The sequence below is a fragment of the Notolepis coatsorum genome (assembly GCF_963971535.1).
Source record: "Notolepis coatsorum genome assembly, chromosome: 11".
Lineage (NCBI taxonomy): Eukaryota > Metazoa > Chordata > Actinopteri > Aulopiformes > Paralepididae > Notolepis > Notolepis coatsorum.
The window spans coordinates 42,842,288-42,869,082 of record NC_140175.1 but is presented as its reverse complement, the minus strand read 5'-3'; the positions used below and the strand labels follow the sequence as shown (position 1 = coordinate 42,869,082).

General features: G+C 41.4%; 2 protein-coding genes across 2 annotated transcripts in view; one reads left to right on the top strand and one right to left on the bottom strand.

The window, feature by feature from the left end:
- The window catches only part of ubxn8 (UBX domain protein 8), a 28,685-nt gene extending 23,318 nt beyond the window's left edge, over positions 1–5,367 (top strand). The window contains exons 5-8 of the mRNA XM_084324492.1: positions 2,259–2,393; positions 4,442–4,483; positions 4,888–4,962; positions 5,058–5,367. Coding sequence (XP_084180618.1) covers positions 2,259–2,393; positions 4,442–4,483; positions 4,888–4,962; positions 5,058–5,216 — 411 coding nt within the window. The 3' untranslated portion in view covers positions 5,217–5,367. The remainder of the gene's footprint in view (positions 1–2,258; positions 2,394–4,441; positions 4,484–4,887; positions 4,963–5,057) is intronic.
- Positions 5,368–5,482: 115 nt separating this feature from the next.
- Positions 5,483–26,795, bottom strand: part of ppp2cb (protein phosphatase 2, catalytic subunit, beta isozyme) — a 73,188-nt gene continuing 51,875 nt past the window's right edge. Inside the window, exons 3-7 of the mRNA XM_084324491.1 lie at positions 20,487–20,660; positions 18,891–18,980; positions 18,389–18,550; positions 7,030–7,148; positions 5,483–6,173 (exon numbers count right to left, since the gene is read on the bottom strand). Of these exons, the coding sequence (XP_084180617.1) occupies positions 6,101–6,173; positions 7,030–7,148; positions 18,389–18,550; positions 18,891–18,980; positions 20,487–20,660 (618 nt within the window). The 3' untranslated portion in view covers positions 5,483–6,100. The remainder of the gene's footprint in view (positions 6,174–7,029; positions 7,149–18,388; positions 18,551–18,890; positions 18,981–20,486; positions 20,661–26,795) is intronic.

Genomic DNA, 26,795 nt, shown 5'->3' with positions numbered 1-26,795 from the left:
ATTCATACACACAAAGCAGCTCACAGAAATATATCCCAATTTGTGTATTGCTCTGCGGATCAGTGCAACGCTACCAGTAACAGTAGCTTCAGCCGAGAGGAGTTTTTCCAAATTAAAACTCTTGAAAACATACCTGAGGTCAACCATGGCTCAAGAACGCCTCAGTGGTCTGGCTGTAAGTAAGGGATAATGTATAGCTACGAGGTCATTGTCGCAAAATAATCTGTTGCAGCTGCACTGTTTTCCATGAAAATACCATATTTGGATAAGTTTGACCATTTCTCAAAATCTGAAAATCATTATTTAATAAAACACAGAAAAGCATCACCAAGTTACTCTGGATAAAAAAAAACTTTACAGACAACATTGAGACAAAGCTTCCTGACACATCTCCATCCAAACTCTTGGAAGAACTCATTGAAATCTCATCTGATACCACCTGGAGAGCTAGTTTCAGAGTGTGGTGCTGAGTACCAAGTATCTCATGATGCAGCAGTTAAGGTGTTGATACCATTCAGCACCACATATCTGTGTGAAGCTGGCTTTTCATCCATGACAGCTCTGAAAACAAAATATAGGGCCAAGTTGAGCCTTGAGGATGACATGCGTGTTGCCTTGTCAAAGATTTCCCCACGTATTGACCGTATTATTAGCCAGCAGCAGCAGCAGACCTCGCATTGAGCTAGAAATGTCCACTGAGTGAACGAGTGCTTATTTTCTGTATTTATTTATATTTTGAGAAATGTTAACTTGGTGATCCTTTTCTGTAATTAAAAAAAATACATGATTTTCTGTTTTTGAGAAATTGTCAAATTTATCCAAATATGCTATTTTTATGGAGAACAGTGCAGCTGCAACAGATAGCACGTTAGTGATCCTTTTCTGTATTAAAAAAAAATACATGATTTTCAGTTTGAGAAATGGTCACACTTATCCAAATATGCTATTTTTATGGAAAAGTGTGCAGCTGCAACAGATAGCACTTTAGTGATAATTCTCTGTAATTTTATTTAAAGAAATATGCGATTTGATTTACTACTACAAGCAGTGTAATGTCAACAGTACTAAGCCATTTAGACCTGAAACACCTGTTAATAATGCATTATATATGCATATACACACAAATGTGTTTCCCGGTTTCTTAAATAAACATTATTTTGAAAGCAAGCACTTTTGTCATCATTGTAGCAAAAAAGACGGGACCGGAAAAGTCTTTATCGTATGTAGGGGTGCCCTGGAATATTTTATTGAACACGGGTGCCTTGGCAGCAGAAAGGTTGAGAACCCCTAAATCTAAACGCATTGAAGGTCAATTATTTTGCGACAATGACAGAGTATAGCTATACATTATCCTGCTTATTACATGGCTAACTTACTAACAATATACCTAATTCATTTTACACCATCGACGAGACGAGATCAAATGCAGACACAGTTGTTCTGTGGCTCCTCTGTCATCGCCGGCAGGTGTGTGGTCTGATTGCACTGATGTAGTGCAGCTGTGCATATGCTGAGCTTAGCTTTCGTGACTGCGATCAAAATGCTTGATTGTGATTGGTCAATAGCGCTCTGTTGCCCCTAACAGCGGTCATTATTGCGCGTTGCCCATGACCGGTCAGTTATCGAGAAATAATTGACCGCTGTCAGGGGCAACCGAGCGCTATTGACCAATCACAATCAAGCATTTTGGCGAATGTTAAAACGCCATGTAATAATCAGTATTAACCATGAGGTTGGTGGTCAGATTTCATATGATGATGTGATTGATGACTTTGCAGCGAGGAAGGCCAGAAGGATTGCACTGTAAATGAAAACCAGTAGGAGCTACAGGCTAACCTTGAAGTGTGATGATAGGGAGTGGAATGTAAATAGACAAACTGAATTTGTAATTTTTATTTTATTTGTTTGTTTATTTAGCATATTATATATGTAACATATTTTACAATACATAATTTTATTTTAAAGAAAATGTGCACATTATTTTATTGTTTGTTGTTGTTGTTATTATTATTGATTGTTAGCTAAGTTGTTTGTTTTAATTCTTTAGTGTGCACTTTACATTTCTTCTTAATTTTCTTTGAAAGCAAATTTGCACATTCTTTTTAAAGGTGCAGTACTTTACTGTATAACGGTTAAGATGTTTTGATTTGGGGGGGGGGGGGGGGGGGGGGGGGGCGGGCGGGCGGGCGGTGAAGCTCGCCTAGGGTGTCAAATGTGCTAGGTCCGCTCTGAATAAATGTAATGTGTTTGTTCCTAAGCAAGGAGAGCCATTGAAGGAGGACATTGGCCAGGAGGAGAGATTGAGCCCCAACCAGGAGGCGGTGGTGAGGAGGAAGCTTCCGGAAAGTGCCACCAGAGTCCACCCTAAACGTGCACCCCCTCCTGTGAAGAGGGTGAGGCCGCCTGATAACCATTCTAAATAACTACTGAAGAGGAGAGGATGATGAAGAGCATGTTATTACAATATTACCTTTAATTGCTGGAACTTCTCTTTAAAATGGGACCCTGTGAGCACAAGCTTGTTTATCTTTCAGTCATATTTTAAGTAATTCTATGAGTTTACATTTGTTGTACTGAAAGTGCTCTCCCACACATTGGAATGCATAGAGGTCATGCCATGTCCCAGCCTGTTTAACAATGTAGTTTCATATTTAATTTAATTTCATAGACGATGGCCAGTAAGATTTATAACTTTTTAAATATCAGTGGTACATAATCTTGTGGTCTTTAACACATTGGACGCCAGACCCAAGATGTCGGGTTAACTCGCCGAACGTTGGGCGCCAAACCCGAGAAAAGTCGGGTTTTCATCGTTATTTCTTTTATTCGATATTTCCATTCATAATCCATCCATCCAGCCTGATGTTATCATTGGGAATGGGTCTGAGCTCGCAAATCGTCCAATACCGTCGCCTAACGCCTTGCGGCCGGTATTGTACATCCTTGGAAACCCTCTGGCTTGGGCTGTGTGTCGATCTAAGAAGTCCGGTCCGGGTTTTCCTTCTCGGGCATGAGTAACGTTTATAACACATGGATTGGAGAGACTCGAGCACTGCCGGTTCATGTGCTTTTGTGGATTATCTTGGCAACACGACCGACATCAATACTTGGAATGGCGATCAGATAATTGGAATATTCTTTTTGCAGTACATCCTAGACAAGGTAAGGCAAATCCAAATCCAAATCCATCCTAGACAAATCTTGCGTTGATCCGATAATTCCTTCCCCGCGATCGGAGCGTGTGTCTGTAATGTACTGTGTAACGTATTCCGTTGGTGATGAATGATCGAAGCATAGAACCCCCCCCCCTTCATGCATGCATGATGAAACATAATACAGATAATCTAGCGTTGATTTCAGATTAATTGTTGATCCAAGCGAGGAATTGCACGATTCCTAGTGAAATGCACTAAAACACTGTTTAGTGGCGTTTCCTGGGATTATAGAATTACTCTAAACCTATACTCATATTCACCACGGTATAAAACGGGAATGTATGGATGAGAAAATTATCTGTTTTTTTGCATCTTGACTGGAAGAAACTCAATGACAATCGACTATTATTAGATCCATAGCTATAATATTTAATATAGTTTTAGCACTGCAAACACCGGCATGTATCCCCTTCATTACAGCGCTGGCACACACAGCCCTACGCCCACAGCGACCTCTGGCGCTGAACTAGTTAATCGTTGGAACCGGTCAGCCACCTGTAAAGAAAACATCTTATCTAAAATGAAATGTCTTAAAAGATACAACCTAAAATTATACTGTGTAGACAGTTATGTTACAAAATCAATGTCAATCTCGCATGGTTAATAAATACCCCAACCCATGATATGAGAATCTATATACAATTAAGTGAATTCTTAATCAATTTCTAATTAGTCATTGTAAAGCACAACTATCCGAAAGCATTATCCACAAAATTACAAATACAAGTAGGTTGTCTCTTGTATGTTATTCTACCATAAAACTTGAGGTTCGTTTTCAGAGTTCATTTGAAGCAGAAATATTACCAACACTTAATAAGCCAAATCTGAAATCAAGCTATATTTCTATGACATGTCATGATCACCTATACAATGAAATTAATATTTAATTTTTAGATAACCAATGAGTCTACAAGTGTGCGATTGCTGAAACATTGAAACGTCTGCAATAGCAAATCTTGGCAACCAAATAAAAAAACATCAAATTCAGTTTGTGTAAAGTTTTTAGATGCTACATTCAGACCACACAAATCAAATGTCTTAGAACAACACAAGTATCAAGCAACTTCCGTCTCCTCTGAAACCAATTAAATTTGTAGCCAGTTCACCCTCTGCAACCTTTTCTTCCAATCAGAGCATGTTCTGGCTATCCTTGCTTTGTTTCCATAGAAATTAGAGGGCAAGTCCTGCGGATCAAATCATTCAAATGCCTTTTCCATCTCCACTAGGTCATAGTGCTTCCAGAGGAACCAGCAGATGAAACCAAAGGGGTAAGAGCAGCATTCGGATACTGAGCCCTCGAGTCCTGTGGACTGTATACTCAGCTGTTGTTGCTGTAGATTGTGATAAGGTTATATGCAAACTAGTACATGATCTTGTCATTATGTAACAGTGCTTACAAAGATGTTTGCTAGATCTCGATGTTCAGACTACTCTGCCCTTGCTGACTTAAGTCTTACTCTGAAATGCACAAGCAAAGTCCAAGGGCTCCTGTCTTTTCAGTCGACACATTGAGATTCAGCTGTTGAACCAAGGGCTTTGCAGCGCTATTATTGTAAGCAGTCTGGCATTTGACCAGTTTAATTAAAGTCTAATTATAGTCTAATTTCCACCTCATTTTGCTTGTCGCTAAGTGCAGTCAGAAAGTTATTTTATGTGGCTATCATCTGTACAGGTTGTTCGAGTGGCACTGAGGTGTCCAAATGGAAGAAAGATCCATAGGAGGTTCCTAAAATCCCACAGTTCCTCTGTAAGACCAGTTTAAATACTTTTCGTGATTATGAGATCATAATTTATAAGCATTTAGAAAACAGCATATTAAAAAACCTTGTATTTCTATTGCAGCTGCTGGAGGAATGGATGCTGAAGTCTGGATATAATCCTACCATCTACATACTATGCACTTCTTACCCCAGAAGACAGCTTGTGACAGACAGGGACATGAGCATGGAGGAGGCAGGCATTCTGACCCACACCGTACTTAATGTAGAGGAGAGGGACTGAACCCCATACAAGTGTTTTATGGTGTATAGCTTTTTTAAATGGCACAATTTCAGGTCAAAGTACTAATGGTCGGCTTAGCGTGGTTATATTTTATTATGGTACAATGACTGTATACAAGTTATTTTCTAAATAAAAAGGGAGACATCATCTCCATTGAAAAAATATCAAGTCTATGCTACAGTGGTTTATGATTTACTTTATTATTTTTTCTTTATTAGTTCAAATACATCAAGGAAGGAAGAGGCAATCACTTGATGACAAATATACAGATAGAATGAGAGAGAGGACGTGAACAGGACGTGAACAGAGTAAACAAGGGGGGAGAGAGAGCAGGAGGGTCTAGACATGACATCATACACTCCAAGTGAAGAATAGGTCTCTCACTCGTTATAAGCATCCATTACCAAATAGTAGTGTTTGGTGTTGAGGTGGTGGAGTGGGAGGGAAGCTTGTGCATTTGTAGAAAATACCGTAATTCACATGCCCGGCATTGCCATCCTAAAATGTATCGTTTGTCCAGTGGTTTCTTTAGGGGGGGGGGGGGGAGGGGCGGCAAAGCCACTTGTCACTTCTTTTTTTTGCGTAATGTACAGTCCATGAACAAAACAAAAAACATTACCATCAATAGTATACAGCAGGCAGTTGCACTAAAGGCTAAAACACGGGACACTGTGCGGCACTGAGACACAGGGCAATTTCTGTAGTATGTGTACTAAATGCTTATATGGCACACTTTGGTCCATGTTAGTGCTTTGTTGATGTCGTAACAGGGTCGTATGCACATCAGTATAAGGGGGGGATTTGTTGTCGCTTGCTGTAGTCGTGGGGGTCTGACTGCCGACACCCTCCTCCACCAGGCCACCGGGGGGGGGGGGGGGGGGGGTTTATAAGAAGTAGTCTGGGGTACGGCGAGTGACGTGAGGCTCTCCACGTCGTGGTGCAGGATCAAACTGAAGGCTGTAGGAGAGACAGACGTGGGGGAAAACATTAGAATGAGGCAGGTATGAAGAGGAGCAGGGAGCTGGGCAAACAGCTGCTCCAGTCACAAGGGAACATCTCCCTTCACGTTTTTCAGCTACATTTATTTCTGCAAAAGTAAGACACCTTCCTTAACCCTTTCACTGCCACACTACCAAACGGTTAACCCTTTCACTGCGACAATACACAGAAGGTTAACCCTTTCACTGCCACATGACAGCCGGTTAAAATGGGCAATGACTTTTTGTGTGTCCGTTTTAGGAATTCAGTGTTGTGAGCTCTATGTGATGACTTGCATGAGATGGTTGAAAGAAATGTTAGTGATCGTCTTCCCATTCCTATATACAAATGCAAAATTAGAAGTGTGGGGGAGGGGGGTTAATTTAGGCGTGGGAACGTCCATAAAACATTTTCAATCATGTCATCGACGTCACATTTTCCTTGTCTTAGGAGCTGAGAACTGAGAAGGGGGGGGGGGGGTTGCACAACATAAAATTGGATTTCTGTGGAATTCCTAAAGAACAAAGGAAAGGAAACAAGACTTTGTGCATAGTTTAAATATAGGTTCAAATATGAGGGACACTAATAGCTATCTTGATGTATTCTGAGTTACCTGCGGTTATATTATTAAACATCTAAATGGGGGGGCATCTAAAGTATTTTATATCTAAATGCAGGGGTATCTAGAGTATTTCATATCTAAATGGGGGGGCATTTAAGTAATTCATAAATGGGGGGCATTTAGGTAATTCATATCTAAATGGGGGGGCATCTAAAGTATTTCAATAGAGCCGTAGCTTATTTCTTGCATGCAAGATAGAAGAATTCAACGTACAAGGAGTATTTAAGAGTATCATCCAGTTCCATAATGGCAGCTTGGTTGCCACAGCGATAGCAGTAGTTTGGCGCACTGAAGATTGTGACAACGTTTCGGTCATGACACCAGTTGTAGCCCTGGGAAAAAACAAAACAAAAACACGCCATCGTTATAAACAAACATTCTAAATTGGTCCAGGTTTACTTCCTATTTGCAGTGTTTGCTAATGCAATAATTAACTTGGACCCAAGCTGTTCCCGAGCAATGCATTTCCATTGAAAAGATCTATGAACCCAGTCCTTGAAAATCATTTTATACTGAGATGAGTCAAGCCCTCTTAACTCATTCAGCGCCAGGGGTCACCGTCTACCTTCTGGCTAGAACGCCATTGCTGTAGTCAATGGGGAGCCTGTGAAACTTGCGAGTGCTTAAAAATATATCTTATATTATAGCTATGGGTCTAATAACAATAACACCGTCGAGTTGCTTCTGGTCAACATGCAAAAAACAGATTGTTTTTTCATCCGTACATTTCCGTTTTGAATATGAGTATAGTTTGTGATTCTTAGTAATCCCAGGAAAAGACACGATAATAGCCCTTTAGTGAAATCCACTTATCACGTTGTCATTTTTCGCCCGATTATCGAATCTTCCTGAAATCAACTCTAGATTATCGTTATTATCCTTCCTCATGCACCCATATAATGGTAATGTCTAGTTAGGAGCGAGGGAAAGTGGATGGATTATCCAATGGGGGGTCCGGAAGGGGGGGGGTACGAGCTGGAGCATATGTGTGTAGGTTTTTAGATAACAGGTATTAAGGGTATATCCTATATAAGACAATTAACTAAAATGTGATTTCATTGGATGTGCACTGACAACTAATGCTTGTATATCTTATCGTGTGTTGTCATGTTTGTTTATGTGTTTGTTTAAAAAATTATTAAAAAAAAAATACAAAAAAGACATGTTAAAAGTCCAAAAAAAAAAAAAAAATGGGGCTTGTAGCGGGGCACTCGCTGGGAATCGATAGGACAAACAGGTCCACTGACGATGCGGTCTCCCAAGTACTACACAACACACTATCTCACCTTGACAGTCAGAAGGGGGCTATGTGAGATTGCTGTTCATTGACTATAGTTCAGCTTTCAACACCATAGTCCCCACCAGACTGGTTGACAAGCTGATCGATCTGGGTCTGAGCTCCGCCATGAGCGCCTGGATCCTGGACTTTCTAAGTGACAGGCCCCAGGCGGTCAGGGTGGGGGGTTATACCTCCAGCAAAATCACCCTGAGTATCGGGTCCCCCCAGGGCTGCGTTCTGAGCCCCCTGCTGTATTCACTGTACACACATGACTGTGTGGCCACTGGTTCAGCTCCAACTCCATAGTGAAGTTTGCGGACGACACGGTGGTGGTGGGGCTGATCTCTAACAATGACGAGAAGGCATATCGGGAGGAGGTTGATGAACTGGCACGCTGGTGCCGGGATAACAGCCTACTCCTGAACATTGGTAAAACCAAAGAGCTGATCCTGGATTTTAGGAGAATACAGCAGGGGACACACATGCCACTGTGGATAAATGGGGCTATTGTGGACAGGGTGAGCAGTTTTCAAGTACCTAGGAGTCCACATCACAGAGGACCTGACATGGTCTACACACAGATTCTGTGGTGAAAAAGGCAAAACAGCGCCTCTATCACCTGAGACAGCTTAAGGAAGTTGAGTATCAGGGAAGATACTCCACTCCTTCTATTCCGGGGCTGTAGAGAGCATTCTGACTGGAAACAGCACTGCCTGGTTTGGAAACAGCACGGCACAGGACAGTAAGTCACTCCAGTGTGGTGCGCTCAGCAGAGCGTACTACGGGTATTGCACTACCACCCCTGCAGGACTTATAACAGGAGGTGCAAATCCAGAGCCTGCAGAATTATGAAAGACCCCCACCACCCTAACAACAGCCTGTTCAAGCTGCTGCGGTCAGGCAAGCGCCTACGGTCATACACTGCAAGAACAGGGAGACTCAGTCTCAGCTTCTTCCCCCAGGCCACCAGAACACTCAGTGTATCAATGCGGGCATGACCACCCGCATTTCACTGTATGCCCTGGTATGTATGACAAATAAACCTCTTGATCGATACCGGTACCCAACGGTACCTTTTTTCTGTACTTTACTCTCTCTCAAGTCTAAACTTCACAACACACAATCTAAAAACCCCTCCCTACCTCCCTCTCCCGAACCGTTCCTACAACAATTATTTTCATGTTGTATGATCATGTACATTTATTTTGTATTATAATTTTTTTAACGTTTAAATATCCGCATTATGTGGCAATCCTCAGTAAATACTATCAAACTCCTGATATAATCTGGTCTTTCCAAAGACCAGATATGGGATGGACGCATGCGTGCACACACACACACACACACACAGAAAGGGCTCCTTGTGCAACGTTTTGCTACGTTAATTGAACCAGTAGAGGGAGGGAGAGACGGGCTCCCTCCCGAGCCCCGCTCCCCCCCCCCACCCTTTCCAGCTCAGCTGTGTTCTCTGTCTGAGCAGGGTTAGCTAGCTTAAAATGGCGCGACCCAGGTTAGTCGCCGTTGGTTCAGCTCAGTCCCGCATTTCATTGTATACCTGTATGCCGTGACAAATAAAACTCTTGACTTGACTAGCTGGAGGAAGATTGCGGGGGAGTACGAGAGGCTCTGGGCATTCCCCAACTGAGGGGCCTGCTGCCTCCTCTTAATAATATTATTAATATCCATAACATAATATTTTAAGTTTACCTGAGTTAACCATATGGAGAATAGTCAAGTAGTAATACACTAGGGTATGTTTTAAACATTTGTTTACCAGCTTGCTACACCTAGGTAAACGGCAAGCTAACATCAACCTAAGATAATATGAACTGACAGTGTTGGTTAACTGACAGTTAGTAGCTAACGTTAGCCTGGATGTCTCCCGCACTACAACTGTGCCAGCAGAGTCGCAGGGTGCAGTGCAGAGCACCCCCAGGGGACAATGCCTCCAGAGAAGCAGCTGCAGTGAGAGACCTCTTCACCAGCTACTTCTCCTCTCCAGACGGTCTGGTGCCTTGGCAGGACAGCATCCTCTGAGCCCTACAACCACCCCGTACTGCTACATCACCAGCAATCATAACCCAAAGGCTCTTTTAAGAGCCACCCACTTCCTCAGAAGGCAAACAATTTCATGAATATTTATTAAATATAGCCAAAATGTGTTTTTTTATGTGTAATTTTATAACTCATTTACATTTCTGGCACAGGCTCTGTTAAATGGGTATAAACAGATATAACTGAATATATTTAATTGATTAACATTACTGTGTACTCTAGTCTAGTACATTTTCACCACAGGCACGATTTTCAGGCTCTTGTGCAGTGTCTGCCCTTAGGGGCAGGGGCACAGGACACTGCACAAGAGCCTGAAAATTGTGCCTGTGGTGAAAATGTGCCCTGCTCCTTACCAACGGCAGCAAACCAGCTACTACACACATCCCTACCTAATACATCTATGATAATAAAATATCTAAACGTATTTATTTTGTGCATAGTTAATACAGGTGTTTCATAGTAAAAAATGTAAAATGCAGTGTGGCAATACATTTTTTATTGTTAAACTGATTGTGAGTTCCACTGCATGCCAGCAGGCAAGAACACAAGTAAAAACTGATCCGTATTTGAAAATATTAGAATAGAAAACAAGTGAAAAATTATTCCTATTTGAAATATTAGGAAAGAACAAGTAAAAACTGAATCATATTTACAAGTGAGAACATGTTTAAATAAAAAGGAAAATGTCTACATCTCTGGAAAATCACTTGTTGAAAACGCATTCAAACTTGATCTTTAGTCCTGCGGCTCCGCCACTTGCTCGATTGATTGGTCGGTCGAAAAAAGGAGCGCCGCTCCTCTCCAAAAGTTGAACTAATTTCAACTTTAGGCGCTGGGAGTGCTCCGCCCAAAAACGCTAGCCGCAGAGAGCGCTGAAACGCGAGGCTGGGAAAAGGAGCGCGCCTGTAGCATAGAAATGAATGACGGAAAGGATCTGACAACTCATAAAACGTCCCCGGTCGACACGGCCCTTATCCTGTTCTAGCTAGGCCACGCTTTAAAAGATAGGAGTGCGTCACCTTGTTTGTAGAGCTATATCAGGGCTGTACAGTGCGACGAGGTTATCGCAAATTGCCCCTATATATGGCCTGTGCGAGTGGAGAAAAATATGTGGGCGCACCTTTGTGAGTACGGATTTCAACCCTCTCATTCGCATTTCACTCCTTTTAGGAATTTAAACGTCACAAATCTTGTTGGCCGTTTTCTATATCTCTCCTCCCTTGGTCTCTCTCCATCTGCCCGATCAAGAGCGGGGCCGAGTTACACACTAAAACGCTCACACTAGATAGCGAAGACCTGTGTAACGTTAATTAACTTGTGTTCCACGGGGAAAGACTGTTCATCACTGCATACAACTTGGTTTAATCCAAATATCCATTCAGAAACTTTGCATTATGAAATAATTCTGGGATGTCTTGTCTGACTATTTCCCTGCCTTGTTTGGTGCGAGTTCAGCTGACACTGTTGACACGCCCACTATGCAAAGCATGTGCTCTCACTCACACACACAACACACCCCCCCTCCGGTCATGCGTCCACTAGAGATGTTCCGATACCATTTTTTCCTTTCCGATCCGATTCCGATACCTAAGCTTTGGGTATCGGCCGATACCGATACTTATCCGATACCAGTGCATACATAAAAAAAAAAAAAAACGATATTATATAATTTTTTTATAAATATATATATATATATATTTTTTTTAACAAATACTGTTTTATATATACTGTTTTTTAGTCATAACTAGAAAGTAATGGTATTTATTCAACAACAGGTGATTGTATAGATTTGTATTAGTATCATTAATCAATGAGTATGGGGCTTCAGCACTGCAGATATACCCTACTCCAATGATCCACACGGACATTATACGTTGCTGCACTCGCTACCCACTGGCTCTGCAGATATACCCTACTCAGTCTGTCTACAAGGCTCCGTTCAGTAGCAGTCGTATCTGTTGTGATTTTTGCACAATAAATATTCAACATTCTCTTTTGAGACTCCGCCTCAGACTCTTATCATTTGGCACTAAAAGCTAAACATTGTCGCCGATATGGCTGTCCGCAACATGTCATTAATTGTGTACGCGACGTGCAATTGTGCAATGACGACGTTACCGTTAGCTAGCATGAGCTACCGGTATATGGGAAGACCATAGAAGACTGTAACGTTACTGGTGACATTGTGATTTAACTTGGAATACTCCTTTGCCAACTTGCTGTACTTTGCTTGCAGGTCTGCAGCCATTATTGCTGGATTATATGAATAGCCCCAACTTTAGCCAAGGTAATGTTAAAGCTAGCTTTCGGTTAGCTGACGCTAATAACACCAGCCACCAAGCGAACCCATGAGCTCTCCGTCAACACCGCTCTGTCGGGACGATGACATTTAAGAAAGTATCTGCTGTTAAAATGACAAATGGCATTGACACTTTAATCGATTAAGCACACGTTTGTTTTATAATGCTTACTCAACAGACCACAGTGTTGTTGATAAATTACGTCATATGGTATCGGAGCGCAGCATTAGAGGGTACTCGCCGATACCGATACCAGCATTTTAGCCAGTATCGGCGGCTTTTCCGATACCAGTATCGGTATCGGAACAACTCTAGCGTCCACTCAACTCATGGAAAATACAGCATCAGGCTATTGTTCTAAAAGTATCTCTACTAATAAAATGGAGTATTAAACTGTTTTTTAACAGCCGAGTATTGGGTGGGACATTCTGATTTAAGAACTTTCTAAATAAAATAGAAAGTCCCAAAATAGTTAATAGATTGCTTGTATTAATTGATCAAAAAGTAGCCATGTGCAGTAATAGTTATATAAAAGAATAATAAAGCAATGTCGATTCTGTTCTTAATAATAAAAAAAAAATTCTTGCACAATAATCAAAAAGAACCGATAAGAGTATCGATAAAGTACCGAACCGCTAAGCAGTATCAAGAAGAGTAGTAGTATCGATAAAATCCTAACGATACCCATCCCTAATGAACACTGTTAATACACTGTTATCAATGAAAGAAGAAATGTTTTCAGCTGTGGTAATACTTCAGTTGGTTCATTATAAAAGATACACACCTGAAAACAAAAGCACTTAAATGTTAAATAAAAGGACCACAGTAATGAGGCAGGAACAACATATTTTTTTGCACTATAATGGTCAAATTTGTATTTAAAAAAAAAAGTGCCCCTAAAAAAAGATTCTGTGCCCCTAATGAAAAAACCTAGTGTACAGCCCTGTATATCTATATTATAGCTATGGATACAATACTATGGTCATTTGACAGTAACTATCTTCTGTCCAAGATGCAAAAAAGAAGGAATTATTTCATGAATACGTTTGTGCGTTATCCCGTGGTGAATATAAGGCCTAACAAAATTAATAGTTGGTTTCAGGTTGCCGACCGACCCTGCCGATTTAGGTGCGACCCAATATATTTTATGAGTTTTTTTTAAAATTTTTTTTTTTTTTTTTTTTTTTTTTAAGAATAAAGTTTCATAGAAATCTTAGTCAAACATTTAGTATTATGGATATTAAACATGCTGGCAGAGTACATGCATCCATGTTGTTGTGAACATTTTAATTAAATAAAGAAATTCCCTATCCATAGTCGCCGTGGGAAAGAATAAAATAAAAAAAAAAAAAAATTCCCTACCTACCCATGGCCAAACTGACAACCAACCTGAAACCAACTATTAATTTTGTTAGGCCTAAGTATAGTTTCGGAGTGATCCGGGCTAATTCCTGGGAGGCTGAGTTATAGGGCGCAATGTGAATTCTACTAAAAACATTGGCGTTTCATCCCTGGACACGCTACTATTTCCAAATCAAATGTATATAATAGGTATTATGTTTCATCATGAATGCATGAAAGGGGGGGGTTCTGATGCTTCGATTGCCAGTAACGGCATTCGTTGTGAACACTACACACGCTGATCAGCTGGAACTGTATGAAAACATTGTACGACCAAGCTGAAATTGATGTCAGATAGTCCTTACCTTTGGTCGGGGTATTCAAAAATGAATATTCCAATTGTCTGATCGCAATTTCCAGTATTGGTGTCCATCTGGTCCCGGACATAATTTGGCACACGCATCTAGCACACTCGATTCATTATGTCCGGGACCAGATGGACATCAATACTGGAAATCGCGATCAGACAATTGGTATATTCTTTTTGGAATAACCCCGATCAAAGGTAAGGACTATATGACATCAATTTCACCTTGATCCTACAATGTTTTCATATTGATCCAGCTGATAAGCGTGTGTGGTGTTCAAAACTAATGCAGTTACTGGCTATCAAAGCATCAAAAAACGATTGGAAATAGTAGCGTGTCCAGACAAGAAACGCCAACGCTTATAGCAGAATTCCCGTAGCGCCCTATAACTCAGCTTTTCAGGAATTATCACGGATCACTCCTAAACTATACAATATTCACCACGGGATAACGCGCAAACGTATACATGAAAAAATTCTCTCTTTTTTGCATGTTCGACGGAAGAAAGTCACTGTCAAATGACCATAGTATTGTCTCCATAGCTATAATATAGATATAGCTCTCCAAACAGTGAAAGTAGGCTATGGAAACCAGGCACGTTAGCTACAAAGATAAGGCTAATGGCTGGCGCCCAATGTTTTTTTCGGTTCCTAAATGCCAGCACTAGTTTGTTTCCAGGGTTTGTATTACTCCGCCCGTGCTCGGCTAGTAAAACAACACTTAAAAAAACAACACTTAAAACACCAACAAAGAACATTACTCGTCTCAACATGGACTGCAAAAAACACAGCTCGAAAGCTTGGCTTAATTTTACTTTGATAAAGGACAGATTGGCACCTGTGACAAACTTATTACTGCCAAAGGAGGATGCACAACAAACATGGCAAAACACCTTCGCCTGCATGGTATAATAATTAACACTTTCTCTGCCAAGGACGCCTAAACTCGTCATTCCCCGCCATGCTAATTCTGCCAATGACGCCGTAACACGTCATTGAGATCAATATTTCAAAAATCTGTGATCGCAATCATATTTCTCCCGCGGAGACTTGAGATCTACTGTTGATCCCCTCTCAACTCTCCCAACGGTTCAAGAGCGCCATCTGGTGGCCGATCGGCGGATCGCCCAAACCGGAAACGGAAACTGGTGCTCATCCCAATTCGGTCCGATCACTCGCTCTAGGTCCCGGGACTCAAGCTAGACACAATGGATAGCAATCCGTTACCAATAACTCGATAAACAACATGATTTGGACGTATATACTATTATACAACCTGGAGATGGATCGCATATTTCAACATCCCATAATAGGAATATTTTTGCTCCAAGCTCATCGCCCAACGCTACGAGGAAGCTGCGGCGAGTTTCAGCGTTTTTTTTTACCGTGTTCGATACAAACTGCTCTAATGATCATATCACCCACACTAGATGAATCATCTAACGTTGGCCACGGAATTATAAACGACCCCCCCCCCCATCCGGTCAACATCAGATGATAAGTAGTAACTTCTAGAAGCACGTCCATTTGAAAATTTTTATCTCGCGCCGATCGCTATAAAACTGTATCTGATCATCAATATAATGCATTTAGGGCTATAAATCACGTTCTGGAGAATGCTGCAGAAAACGATAAAAACATATTTATACTTTAGACCGTATTTTAGTATGAATATGTGAATGAAAAAGTATAACGTTCCCACATCCTGAACGATAGATAATTGACGTTGAATGGGCCATAGTAATGTCAATTTAGCAATACAATTTAAAAAGTTATAGCCCTGCAAAGAAGGGGAACTTCTCCATAGACAAATAGAGCTGGCAGAGAAGGGTATAATGATGTACATAAGCCTGGCGAAGAAAGTGTTAACGAGTGTACTGTGTTTAACTCGTTGCTTCGTTCTCCTGCTCCCGTCGCTTCCTCCACTTCGGACAGTCAACCAGCAACTCCTCGTTGCAAACGGAATCAGGTACATGAAAATTATGGTTGTCATATTCTTAACAAACAGCAAACTAGCTAAAGTTATCGACTACCAATTGCTAAAACTGTCAAATCTGTTCATAGTTGTTGAACGCTCGCAGAGTGATGCTAATTCTAACGTTAGCCAGTCTGAGCCTGCTGCTGCTGCTACGTTAACCAGCCAGCAAAGAAACGACGTGACACCCCATTCACTGTGGCAGCAAGGGGAAAGATGTCGAATCGCCCACATTTTGGTAAGCAAATATAAGAATAACGTTAAGCTAACTAAGGGCTTGTGTCCATAGCGGACGTTTTTTTCAAGGCAGACCGCTTTGAAAAAAAGGAAAAAAAAGCTCAGAGCGTTTTCCTGGGTCTCGCGACTGCCGCGGCTCCGCCCCTTCCTCGATGTTGATTACCTTGATGAGCGCGCTCCTTTCCAAAAGTTTAACTAGTTTCAACTTTATGCGCTGGGAGCGCTCCGCCCAAAAACGCTGCCGCCGAGAGCTCATAAACGCGAGGCGCGGCGCTGGGAAGAGGAGCACGCCTGTAGCATAGAAATTAATGACAGGAAGGAGCTGACAACTCATAAAACGTCCGCTATGGCCCAAGCCCTAACTTAGCTGGTAGCTACTAGTTATCTACCCCTGACCTAAAGTTACAGTAACAGTTCAGGTTTCACTTTATTTCGTCTTTGGCACAGTGCTTGCTTCATTTAAAAACATCACCCTTATATATCTCCAGACTTCTGTCCTTTTAATACTTGCTTTTTTAATACCAGACGAGCAGCAAATGGGATTCTTTTAAATGTTCCTTTGATGCAGTCAGAGCTTGGTAATGCTGCATTCTCCTACTATGCTCCCATTTTATGGAATACGTTTAATGTACTGTATATTCTATATGCCCTGTTTTTATGTTGAAACTTGTTGTGTGCCGTGTTGGTCAGGACTCCCTGGAAGAAGAGATATTGTATCTCAATGGGACAATCCTGGATAAATAAAGGATACATAAAATTAAATCACAACATATGGACATGTGCTAAAGTGTTTGTGTGTATTTATTGCACATGGCTCTTATGCTCCGTTTAAAAGTTAAATGCTAAGTTAAATGTACTAAAGATATCTTACGTTTGTTTTTGTGTTTGCAGGGATATGATCCATTCAATAAACCCAAAGTACACCCCTCCTACAAGGGACTATTTAGCTAATACATTGATCCCATCTTGGTACCAGGTTGAAAAATCAAATATAATCTCAGATTTAATTTGTCACATGACTTTTATTTTGTTTCATATCTCAACACCCACCTGGGCTGCAGCTCTTTGTTTTTTAGACTGCTGCCAACTTGCAATGTTATTTCAGTAGGTTTCAGTTTTACAGTTAGTTAGGCATCCTCCCTCGTAATTGAATACCCTAGTTACAGTACAGCAACCAAATTAAACTATCAGTCAACTGACAATGTGAATAATATGAAAATGGTTTGTGTAAAGGCTTTTTCAAATAAATGTTTTCTCCTGCAAAATAAGCTGTGACCTGTTTTGACGTGCACCTCAAAGAATCGGAATTGAGAATCATTTAGAACAGGAATCGAAATGGAGAATCGGAATCGTTAAAATCCAAACGATGCCCAACCCTATTGTTGTCTATATGTTGTCTATGTGTATCTACCCTCTGTACAGCACTTTGGTTGTCATGTTTAAATGTGCTCTATAAATAAATCTGATTGATTGATACCCTTGAGATTCACGACTCGAGCATGTGTAATAACTCTTAATACCTGTATCAATTGTTCCATACTGCTAATTACACTGATGAAGTGCTTCCAATTAAAATAATAATTTTGAATACTGGGTGGAATAGACCATGTTTTGAGTTGCATCCTGTCTCATGTATTACTCTGTGAAAAGTAATTACAGTTTAAATAAATACAAGGGACAGGTGTATGCTAGCTTAAAGAGAGCGGGCGGGGCTTCAAAACTCGGAACAGACGTGAGTCCTATGCACATTAATGCACTGAAGCAAAATTGCAAGCGACAGCATTTCACTTGGCATGGCGAGACTGAACAGTATTTAAAAATACAGCTAGTATTGGCCGAGGACAGCAGTCCTGCTTTGGGAAAGGAGCTCATATCTAATAGAAGGTTAAGGAAGCATAACAGGGTGATTTTTATACTGACAGCATCTGCATGTAGGACAAAGTGAAGAAAGAGACAGAGCTCCTCTTTAAACGGGTCCATTCGACCGATGACGAAGGAATAGAAAGCCACGACCTTACCTCCATGACCAGTTGGTGGGCCCGGGACACCAGGGTGAGACCGTTGGCATGGTTGAAGGTTTCAGAAATGTCCTGGCCAAAGGTGTAGCCTGCACCTCGGGGGGAGATGCCCCAGCCCCCGCGATCGTCTGGGTCTGACCACAGCAGGTCACACATAGGACCCTTAACAGAACACACAAAACAGACGACTGAAATACATTTCTCCACTTCCGGATTAGCTAAGGCTTACTCATTATTCAAGTCAATCAATTCCTCAACAAAACAGCATTTCTGTGATTAATTTAGCATCTTGCCAACAGAGTTAATAAGCCACACTATTGTATAAAATAAAACAGTACATTCCATGTCTTATTACAAATGGGTTCTGGCCCGACCCACTGCGGAACTCGACTTGGGCCTTGCTCTTTAAGACTGGCCACTGCAACAAGATGGATCCCTGTGTATACAGTGTTGAGAGTATGACGAGGCTTGTTAACCGATGACGCCGACTGGCAGGACTGACCTCATGTGGAACCTCCTGCAGGCGGTCCAAGGCCCGGATGTGATCCAGTGTGTCTATAGATGGGGACAGGCCGCCGTGCAGGCAGAAGATCTGAGGCGGGAGGAGAGGGAGGGAAACAGTGAGGAGGAGGAGTGACAGATGTGCTTCTTGTGTGACGGTCTTCATCACAAGAAGAGACGGAGGCAGGGAGTGTGACACATAGGTCTGCTGCACTGTCGGCTCAGTGTCTGTACAGAGCACCACAGACACAGAGCAGAGATGGATATAGAATAACACTGGACATCACCAGAGACCTCCAATATAATCATGATCATGAATACAATAACATTGAAATTCTTAATATTCTGCAGTATCTTAACCTAAGGCGTGGGTGCTGTCATTCAATACGTACTGCTGAAAAAGGTGATATGATATCCCCCTGGAGAAATACAAAGTTGGGACAATCCAAATAAAAAAATGTTGGGGGCTGGGGCGGCTACGTGGTGCAGTGGGCAAGGCGCTCACCACGAATACTGGAGACTGGGCTCGAACAGGTACGCCTCCCTGTTAGAGCCCAGCGCTCCACATTGCTTTTAGTTTAGCTGGTTGTCCGCACTAATACACATTGGCAGTATTAGGGTGAGGGAAACTGATGGGTGGGGAACGGGCGTTGTGGACAGCGACTCCTACAGGTCGGTTGGTGCGCCTGCGCAGTAGTATCAGGAAGCGACGGGGGCGGGGCCCCTCCAAAGCCCAGACCCCTGACACTGAAAGATCGAGCCGCGCAGGTGGAAAGATGAGACTGCCGTTACCTCGAGTATCGGAGGGGACTCGTGCTATGTATGACTTAGTCCACATTGCAGCCGGCTTGTGGGAGGCAAGAAACAGCGTTCGAGACAGGGGAGGGTTGAATTGGATGATACGAAAATTGGGATGGGAGAAAAATAGAAAATGTTGGGGGCTTTGAGGCATCATTGGTGGTGATATCAGCAAATAATCAAAGCTTCATTCTTCCCACATGCAAAGTGGAGCTGGTACCGATTCTTCTCCGAGAACTGATAACAGATTTTCAAAATGAATATTGGATTATCACTTCTATAAACTATTTCTTATGCTGATTAAGAATAAAATATGGCACATTTTTGGATTATGACCATGGCAGCAATTGAAGCTTTGAAATATTCAAAGTCAACTATCCTTATGGACAAGATCACAAGAGCCATGAATTCATTACTAGATTAATTTGATTCTACATCCTTTGATAAAACATTATGTGGCCTTGAAAGATATCACACCACTGGCCGTCAAATATCGATTATATTGTCATTGTATATGCATCTATTTATTTCTAAAGGATTTGCACTACCTCTTCTACCTCATTCTGCATTTCATTCTTGCATTTTGTACATTTTAGTATTGTATATTTTGTATAGTGTTCGGTCTTTAATCTTTTACGGTATGAAGCACAATTTCAGGAGGGTCATACAGAACCAAGCATTTCACTATAATGTACATGTAACTTATGTGACAAATAAAACAAAACGAACTATACCGGCCTCCCACCCCTAATATAGAACAGGAGAAAGAACTTATGAGTGGGTATATTTGTAATCGTACCTGTTCGTCAACCAGGGCCGTCAAGGGCAGATAGTCGAAGAGGTCTGTGAAGTATTTCCACACATTGGCGTTGCCGTATTTCCTCAGGCACTCGTCGTAGAAGCCGTACACCTGTGTGATCTGTCTGCTCTCGTGGTTCCCCCGCAGGATCGTAATGCGCTTTGGGTAACGGACCTGAGGGCCGAGAGAATAAATCACATTTAGGCTTCAAGGACCTTGTTCCACAACTCCTCAGTGATCATGACAAATCACTCAATCACAAATCACTTGGAGGCACCAAAGGTTTAAACAAAACAAACTGGAATCTCAATCTGCCCAGTTCAGTGCCATATGTATCAGCCTACAATAAAATAAAGTGTTTTACTCATTAGGAGATCACTTGTATTGCAGGGTTAAAAACAATGCTTTTACCGGCACGTTCCTGCCGTTGTTAAATTTTGGGAGAATTTTTTTAATAATTTTTTTGTTCTCACTTTCTGTATTTTTGCTCCCATCCCAATTTAGTCGTTATGCCAATTCCCTTCCTGGTCGTTGCGCGCATTGCCCCACTGTCGGCCTAGGGAGGGTGTAGAACTACCACATGCCTCCTCCGATACATGTAGAGTCAGCCAGCCGCTTCTTTTCACCCAACAGCGAGGACTCTCACTGGGGGAATGTAACGCTATTTCCCCCGATCCCCTCCCTGCTGAACAGGCGCCCCAACCGACCGGTAGGAAGCGCAGTTTACAACGACCAGGACACATACCCCACCGGCTTCTCACTCGGCCGCTAGGGACGACTGACCAAGCCGGAGGTACCGCTGACAGCTCTGCTGGATTAGATCCCAGAGTCTCTGCGGCGGTAGGCCAGTGCATTCTCCAGTGCGCTACCCAACCGCCCTTTGGGAGACATTTTTAATAAGGGATGACAAAATAAACATAACCATCACTTCATGCAATGGAATACGTGAAACAAGGTTCAATTATGGTTAAACTTTAGTATTATAGTATGACTAATTAGTTGTCAATAATGTAAATTCAAGCTGTGATTATGTAGCTGCATGTGATTATGTGTCCTGCTTGGCTTTACGTACAGCTGCATGTACCCGTACAGCTGCATGTACCCAAGTTATAGCTGCATGTACCCGTACAGCTGCATGTACCCGTATAGCTGCATGTACGTGTATGTCAAGCATCAAACTGTCAAACAGGAAAAGTAACTCAAAATCTATGCATGTATTGAATCAAGAATCTATTTAAGTGGAGTTCCAATCAACCTCATTATTACCGACTCAAAAGTTGTTGGCTGGATCCAAGAGGCTTCCCAGACTCACAGAAATCAATCCCGCCAACTTCCTCCAGGTCTCGAGTTCACCTCTCAAACTCTATGACCCAGGGGAACCCCGCTATTGGCCAGGGCAGATCTGATGCCCTGGTTTCCAGAACCCCTTACATAGCAACAACCTCATAAACCCAAGGACAGCTCTGAATCCAATCGTAAATGCATTGTTAAAAGCAGCGAGGAGTCACACACTGGACCACTTACAAGTTGTCAACGTGATGAGAGCCTTGTCAGCAATACCCACTGGGCTCAGGAATTCATCGAGTCCACAAAAGACACTTAAGGCCTACTTCAGTTTACAAGGCCTCCTTACACATCCCACTCTCTTGATACAATGCTTCAACAACAGCACTGCCTCTTATACTGTACATTTCAACAGCCACACAAGGACCTCAGAGATAAGATACTAGGAAATAACATCACACAGCGTAAAGAAGTACAACATGCTCATATTTTTTATGATATAGCCTATGTCATAACCTTTGAACACTGTCCTTGACTAGATAAATTCAAAGTCTAAAAGTCATAGAATTGTGTTGACTTGATGGATCAAGATCCCACATCATTATTCTTCCTAAAATTAATACAATCATTCATTTAAAAAGGCACTTCACCAATTCTTTTTTATTTTGCACATAATCTCACACATCCAAAAGCGAAAGTTTTGCACACATTAATTTAGTTAAGACAGTTATCGAGAGTAAATTGAATATGGCCACCAGTGATGTCATCTGGGACATTGAATCATTGTGTTGTGTTAATTACAGCGAAATTATATGGTAGCAGTCACTATTAAACAATGTATTGCTATTCTATAATCTACATAATTTCATTGGGCTGTAATTAACACAACATAACACAAAACCCACCTGTTCTCCCTTGCCTTCAACCCCCCCTCCAACCTGATTGATGTCCGTCTCCTGCCGCTCTGTCTTTTTATGCTATCTCATGCCGTCTTCCCCTGTTCCCCCCATGGTCTCATGTTCCTTTTGTTTGTTTCTTTGTTGTTTCTTTGTTTTTACTTTGCTCTCGACTACTGTCAGCGACTTCGGGTCATTGAGAAGCGCTATATAAATTAAATGAATTATTATTATTTATTATAAGGATTTGTTCGATGTCTCAAATAACATCACTGGTGGCAATATTTAAACAAATTTACTCTCAATAACTGTCAAACTAAATGTACGTGTGCAAAACTTTAGTTTTTGGATGGGTGTGAGATTATGTGCAAAATAAATCAGCATCGTTTTTTGGTGAAGTTCCCCTTTAATACAATCATGCAGAGGGAACCCTCACTTAAATCTAGTGCCAAAGCATATAGTGAATATTTCATGACAATTTTTGACAAATAATTAATTAAACTTAAAAAATTATATATATATTAGAGCTGGGCATAGATTATATTGTTTAATCTAGATTAATCTACCTGCAATCCTGGAATTAATCTAGATTAAAATGGCTAAAAAATAAATAAAAAAAAGTCTGCCGAAGGCATTCAAAATATGTGTTCTACCCAAATAATGACCAGAGGAGGAGATTTATCCTCTCCTCTTCATCTGAGGAGTCACTAGCTGTTCCATCTCCTTGTTCAACAGCATGAACATGTCTCTTCTTTTTGTAATTTCCAGTGTTTCTTTTAAAACCAGATTTATCATAATTTTCTGTGCCCCTCCTTTGATGCCATTTTGTTACACTGATATTGACAGCTCTCTCCAGTGTCAAATCACTCTCCGTCAGTAGTTTCTTTTGTGCACCTTTATTTCTTAATCCACACACAAACCTGTCTCTCAATTTGTCTTTTAGTGAATCTCTGAATTCACAATGCTGCTGACTGGTTGCTCACACACAGACTGCTGCAGAGGCAGGTTTCTCAACAAATTCAGTGCAAGCTCAACAGTTCCATGAATGAATTAATGAAAACTTTATTTAACAGATTGCAGAATGGGTACAATACAGTACGGCTCAATACACACAATTGTTAAGGGGATGCAGACCAGAGAAAGACGTTTGTCTTGTTTACATCAGGGTCCCCTATTTTCATTTCATATTGATCCACATTGTCATCAAACGGTCCAATATTTCCAATAACCCAAGATAACTGTTGTAAACACTCACGATAGTCCAGTCGATCCTTCCTTTAGTGTGTAAAGTGGATTTCCTCCTCTTGTAGATGTTTCCAAGTGCCGCCGAGCAACGTGAGCTAACATGCTAACTCGCTAACGTTAATAATGTAAACAAAGCTCCCAACAGACTTCTTCTTTCTTGCATTGCGCAGATTCAGACGTCCTCATCGCCGAATTGTGTTATATCCTGAGGACTTCTTAACCTCACCTGTATAACAATGATTACCGGACCACTACTTTAGTTTAACACATTATTCTGACTACAGCTCCGGTCATTAAAAAAATTTTAAGGGCTTTTTTTGCCCCCCTTAATTGATTTTCGGGTTTCTTTTTTTGTATTTCGGGGGCACTGAATTTTTATGATAAACGGTAGGGGTGGGACGGTTCACAAAATGGACGGTTCGGTTCGTATCACGGTTTTCGGTTCGGTTTGATATACGTTAATTTTTATTAAAATCTAAACATGCTTCTCATTTATAAAAAAATAAATAAAAAGGTTTACAGTGTTACAGTGTTTACAGCCTTAAATAATGTTTGGCACACAAAGACCAAACTGACTGAAAAATATAGGCTACATTTGTCAAAGTATTAACTTAGTGCAAACAAACAATATGCTCAGCCAGCACTAGACTTTCCTTTCTTTAATATAAACACAAAAAAACCATGTTTAAATTCCCTGATTGTCAGTTCTTAATGGAAAGATTCGTTTTCTGCTTGAAATTATTATGCATCTGTCTACATTTATTTAGACTAACATTATTTAAATATTGAGTGCAACTGTGGTGGATTACGTAATTCGGTGAGTTGGAACTATCTATGGGTTGGCGCCGGGTCCCCACGGACATTTTAGCGTGTGGCACCTTCAGCTCCGGTAACGTTAGGAGGAGATCATAACATCAACAAGCAGCACGAAAGCGGCAATAGTCCCGGTTGGAGTTAGTAAAACACAGTTGTATGTTAGCCTTCTTGGATGTTGAATAAACGCCTATCATTGTGTGCTGAAGGGTCTGCAATTAGGTAAAATTAGACCTAAAATAATCCCCCTTTAAGTTCACCAACCTGTTTAATATGTGGGAGTTAAGTTATTATTTACCACATAATGTTACACTGTCTGCCTACTGCCTATTGATGGCATCTCAGGTTATATGACGGTGCTGCCATCTAGTGGGCCAGAGGTGGTAGTGTTCCCTCGTATCTGCGTCACTTCCTCTATGCTTGTTGACGTTGAACTTGACCGGACACCCAGCGAGAGCAGACGTACACCCAGCGTTGCTCTTGTGACGGTGACCAAGTATGTAAAGTGGCTTACCAAGCGGACATTATACCACCAAGAGAGAGTGAGTTTTAGTACCCAGCTAATTTGATGTTTAGTAAACATCTGGGATTAGCATATTACAGCGGACTATAGTATTCCCCATCTATCGTTACCAGTTAGCCGAAGCTAGCTAGCTCGGCGCTAATACCTAAAGTAGCTTCGGCTCATGCTTCGATAGCTGCTCTATACTGGACATATCAGTCGATATATAACACAGACCAGAGAACATTTAGATAGGGTCTGTGTCGCTGTAAAAGGACACAACTAGTCCTAAGAAGTAGCCATAGCAGTAGCCTGTGGTACAGAGGGGACCAGCGTGTCTGCAGCAGCTGTCGGCGTGCGCCGTGCAGCACCACGGAGCGGAGCGAGACACTCGGATCCACCACAGCGGTGCATCTGGTCTGCAGGAGCAGACTGGTGGCGCCTATTGGACCGGGCAGCGTCTTCCCGCCCTCATCACCACGCAGCGGTCTACTACTCCTCATCACAGAACTCATCCGGGTCCTTTTCTCACCCCCAGGATTATTAACTCTCTCCATCTCTCTCATCCTGCAGAGGGAATTGTTCCTCTGACAGTGGTAACCGCGGCAACGTTTGGCCAGAACACTTTAATAGAACTATTTGGGCGCCCATCTAAATTTAGTAATAGTATTTAATTAGGCATTGTGTAACGTGATGACAATATTTTTTTTTTTTTTTAATTTTTTTTTATTATTGCAAAACAAAACTTATTAAAAGTCAGTACTCAACACACAATGTATAATGAAACTTTCAGTAAAGGTGGTTAAAATATATGCAAGTACAGAAACAGGATAAAACAAAAATAGTCAATAATAACATTTTAACCGTATACCGTGTATATCCAGCGAAGTTACAATTATATAAATGTTAGTATATAATATACCCCGAATACCTATTTTCTAAAACCCTACACACATATGCTCCAGCTCAAATCCCCCCCTCCCGGACCCCCTCTTGGATAGTACCTCCATTATCCCTCACTCCTAACCAGACATCACCATTATAGGCTAGCTTTTATTCTCTCCACCACTTCTAACCACATTAACATTTTGGATTCATTGAGCCCTAGAATTCTTGCTGTTGATATTTCTTGATATATCACATCAAGATATGTAAGAAACCACACTTTCCGGCACATTTTTTCCGGTTGAAACCAACGTGATGCAATCAGTTTTTTAGCTACTGTGATACCCGATAAAACCAATCTTTTTAGTTGTGGGTTCACTGCAAACTCAAAAACATCATTCAATAGCAATACAGCGGGGTGTACAGGTATATTCCAAAATACGAGTATTGATAATTGTTGGGACACATCTTCCCAGAATGTCTTAACTGGTGGGCAGTCCCAATACATGTGCATAAATGTTCCTTCGTCCCCATTTGTACATTGGGAGCATTTGGAGTTTTGTATAAGCCCCATTTTGCACAGCCTTATAGGAGTCAAGTATGTCCTGTGAATATAGTTCAGATTGATTTGTTGATGATCCGGGTTCCTTGATGTAAGTCGGACATTTGCCCAGGCTCCTTGCC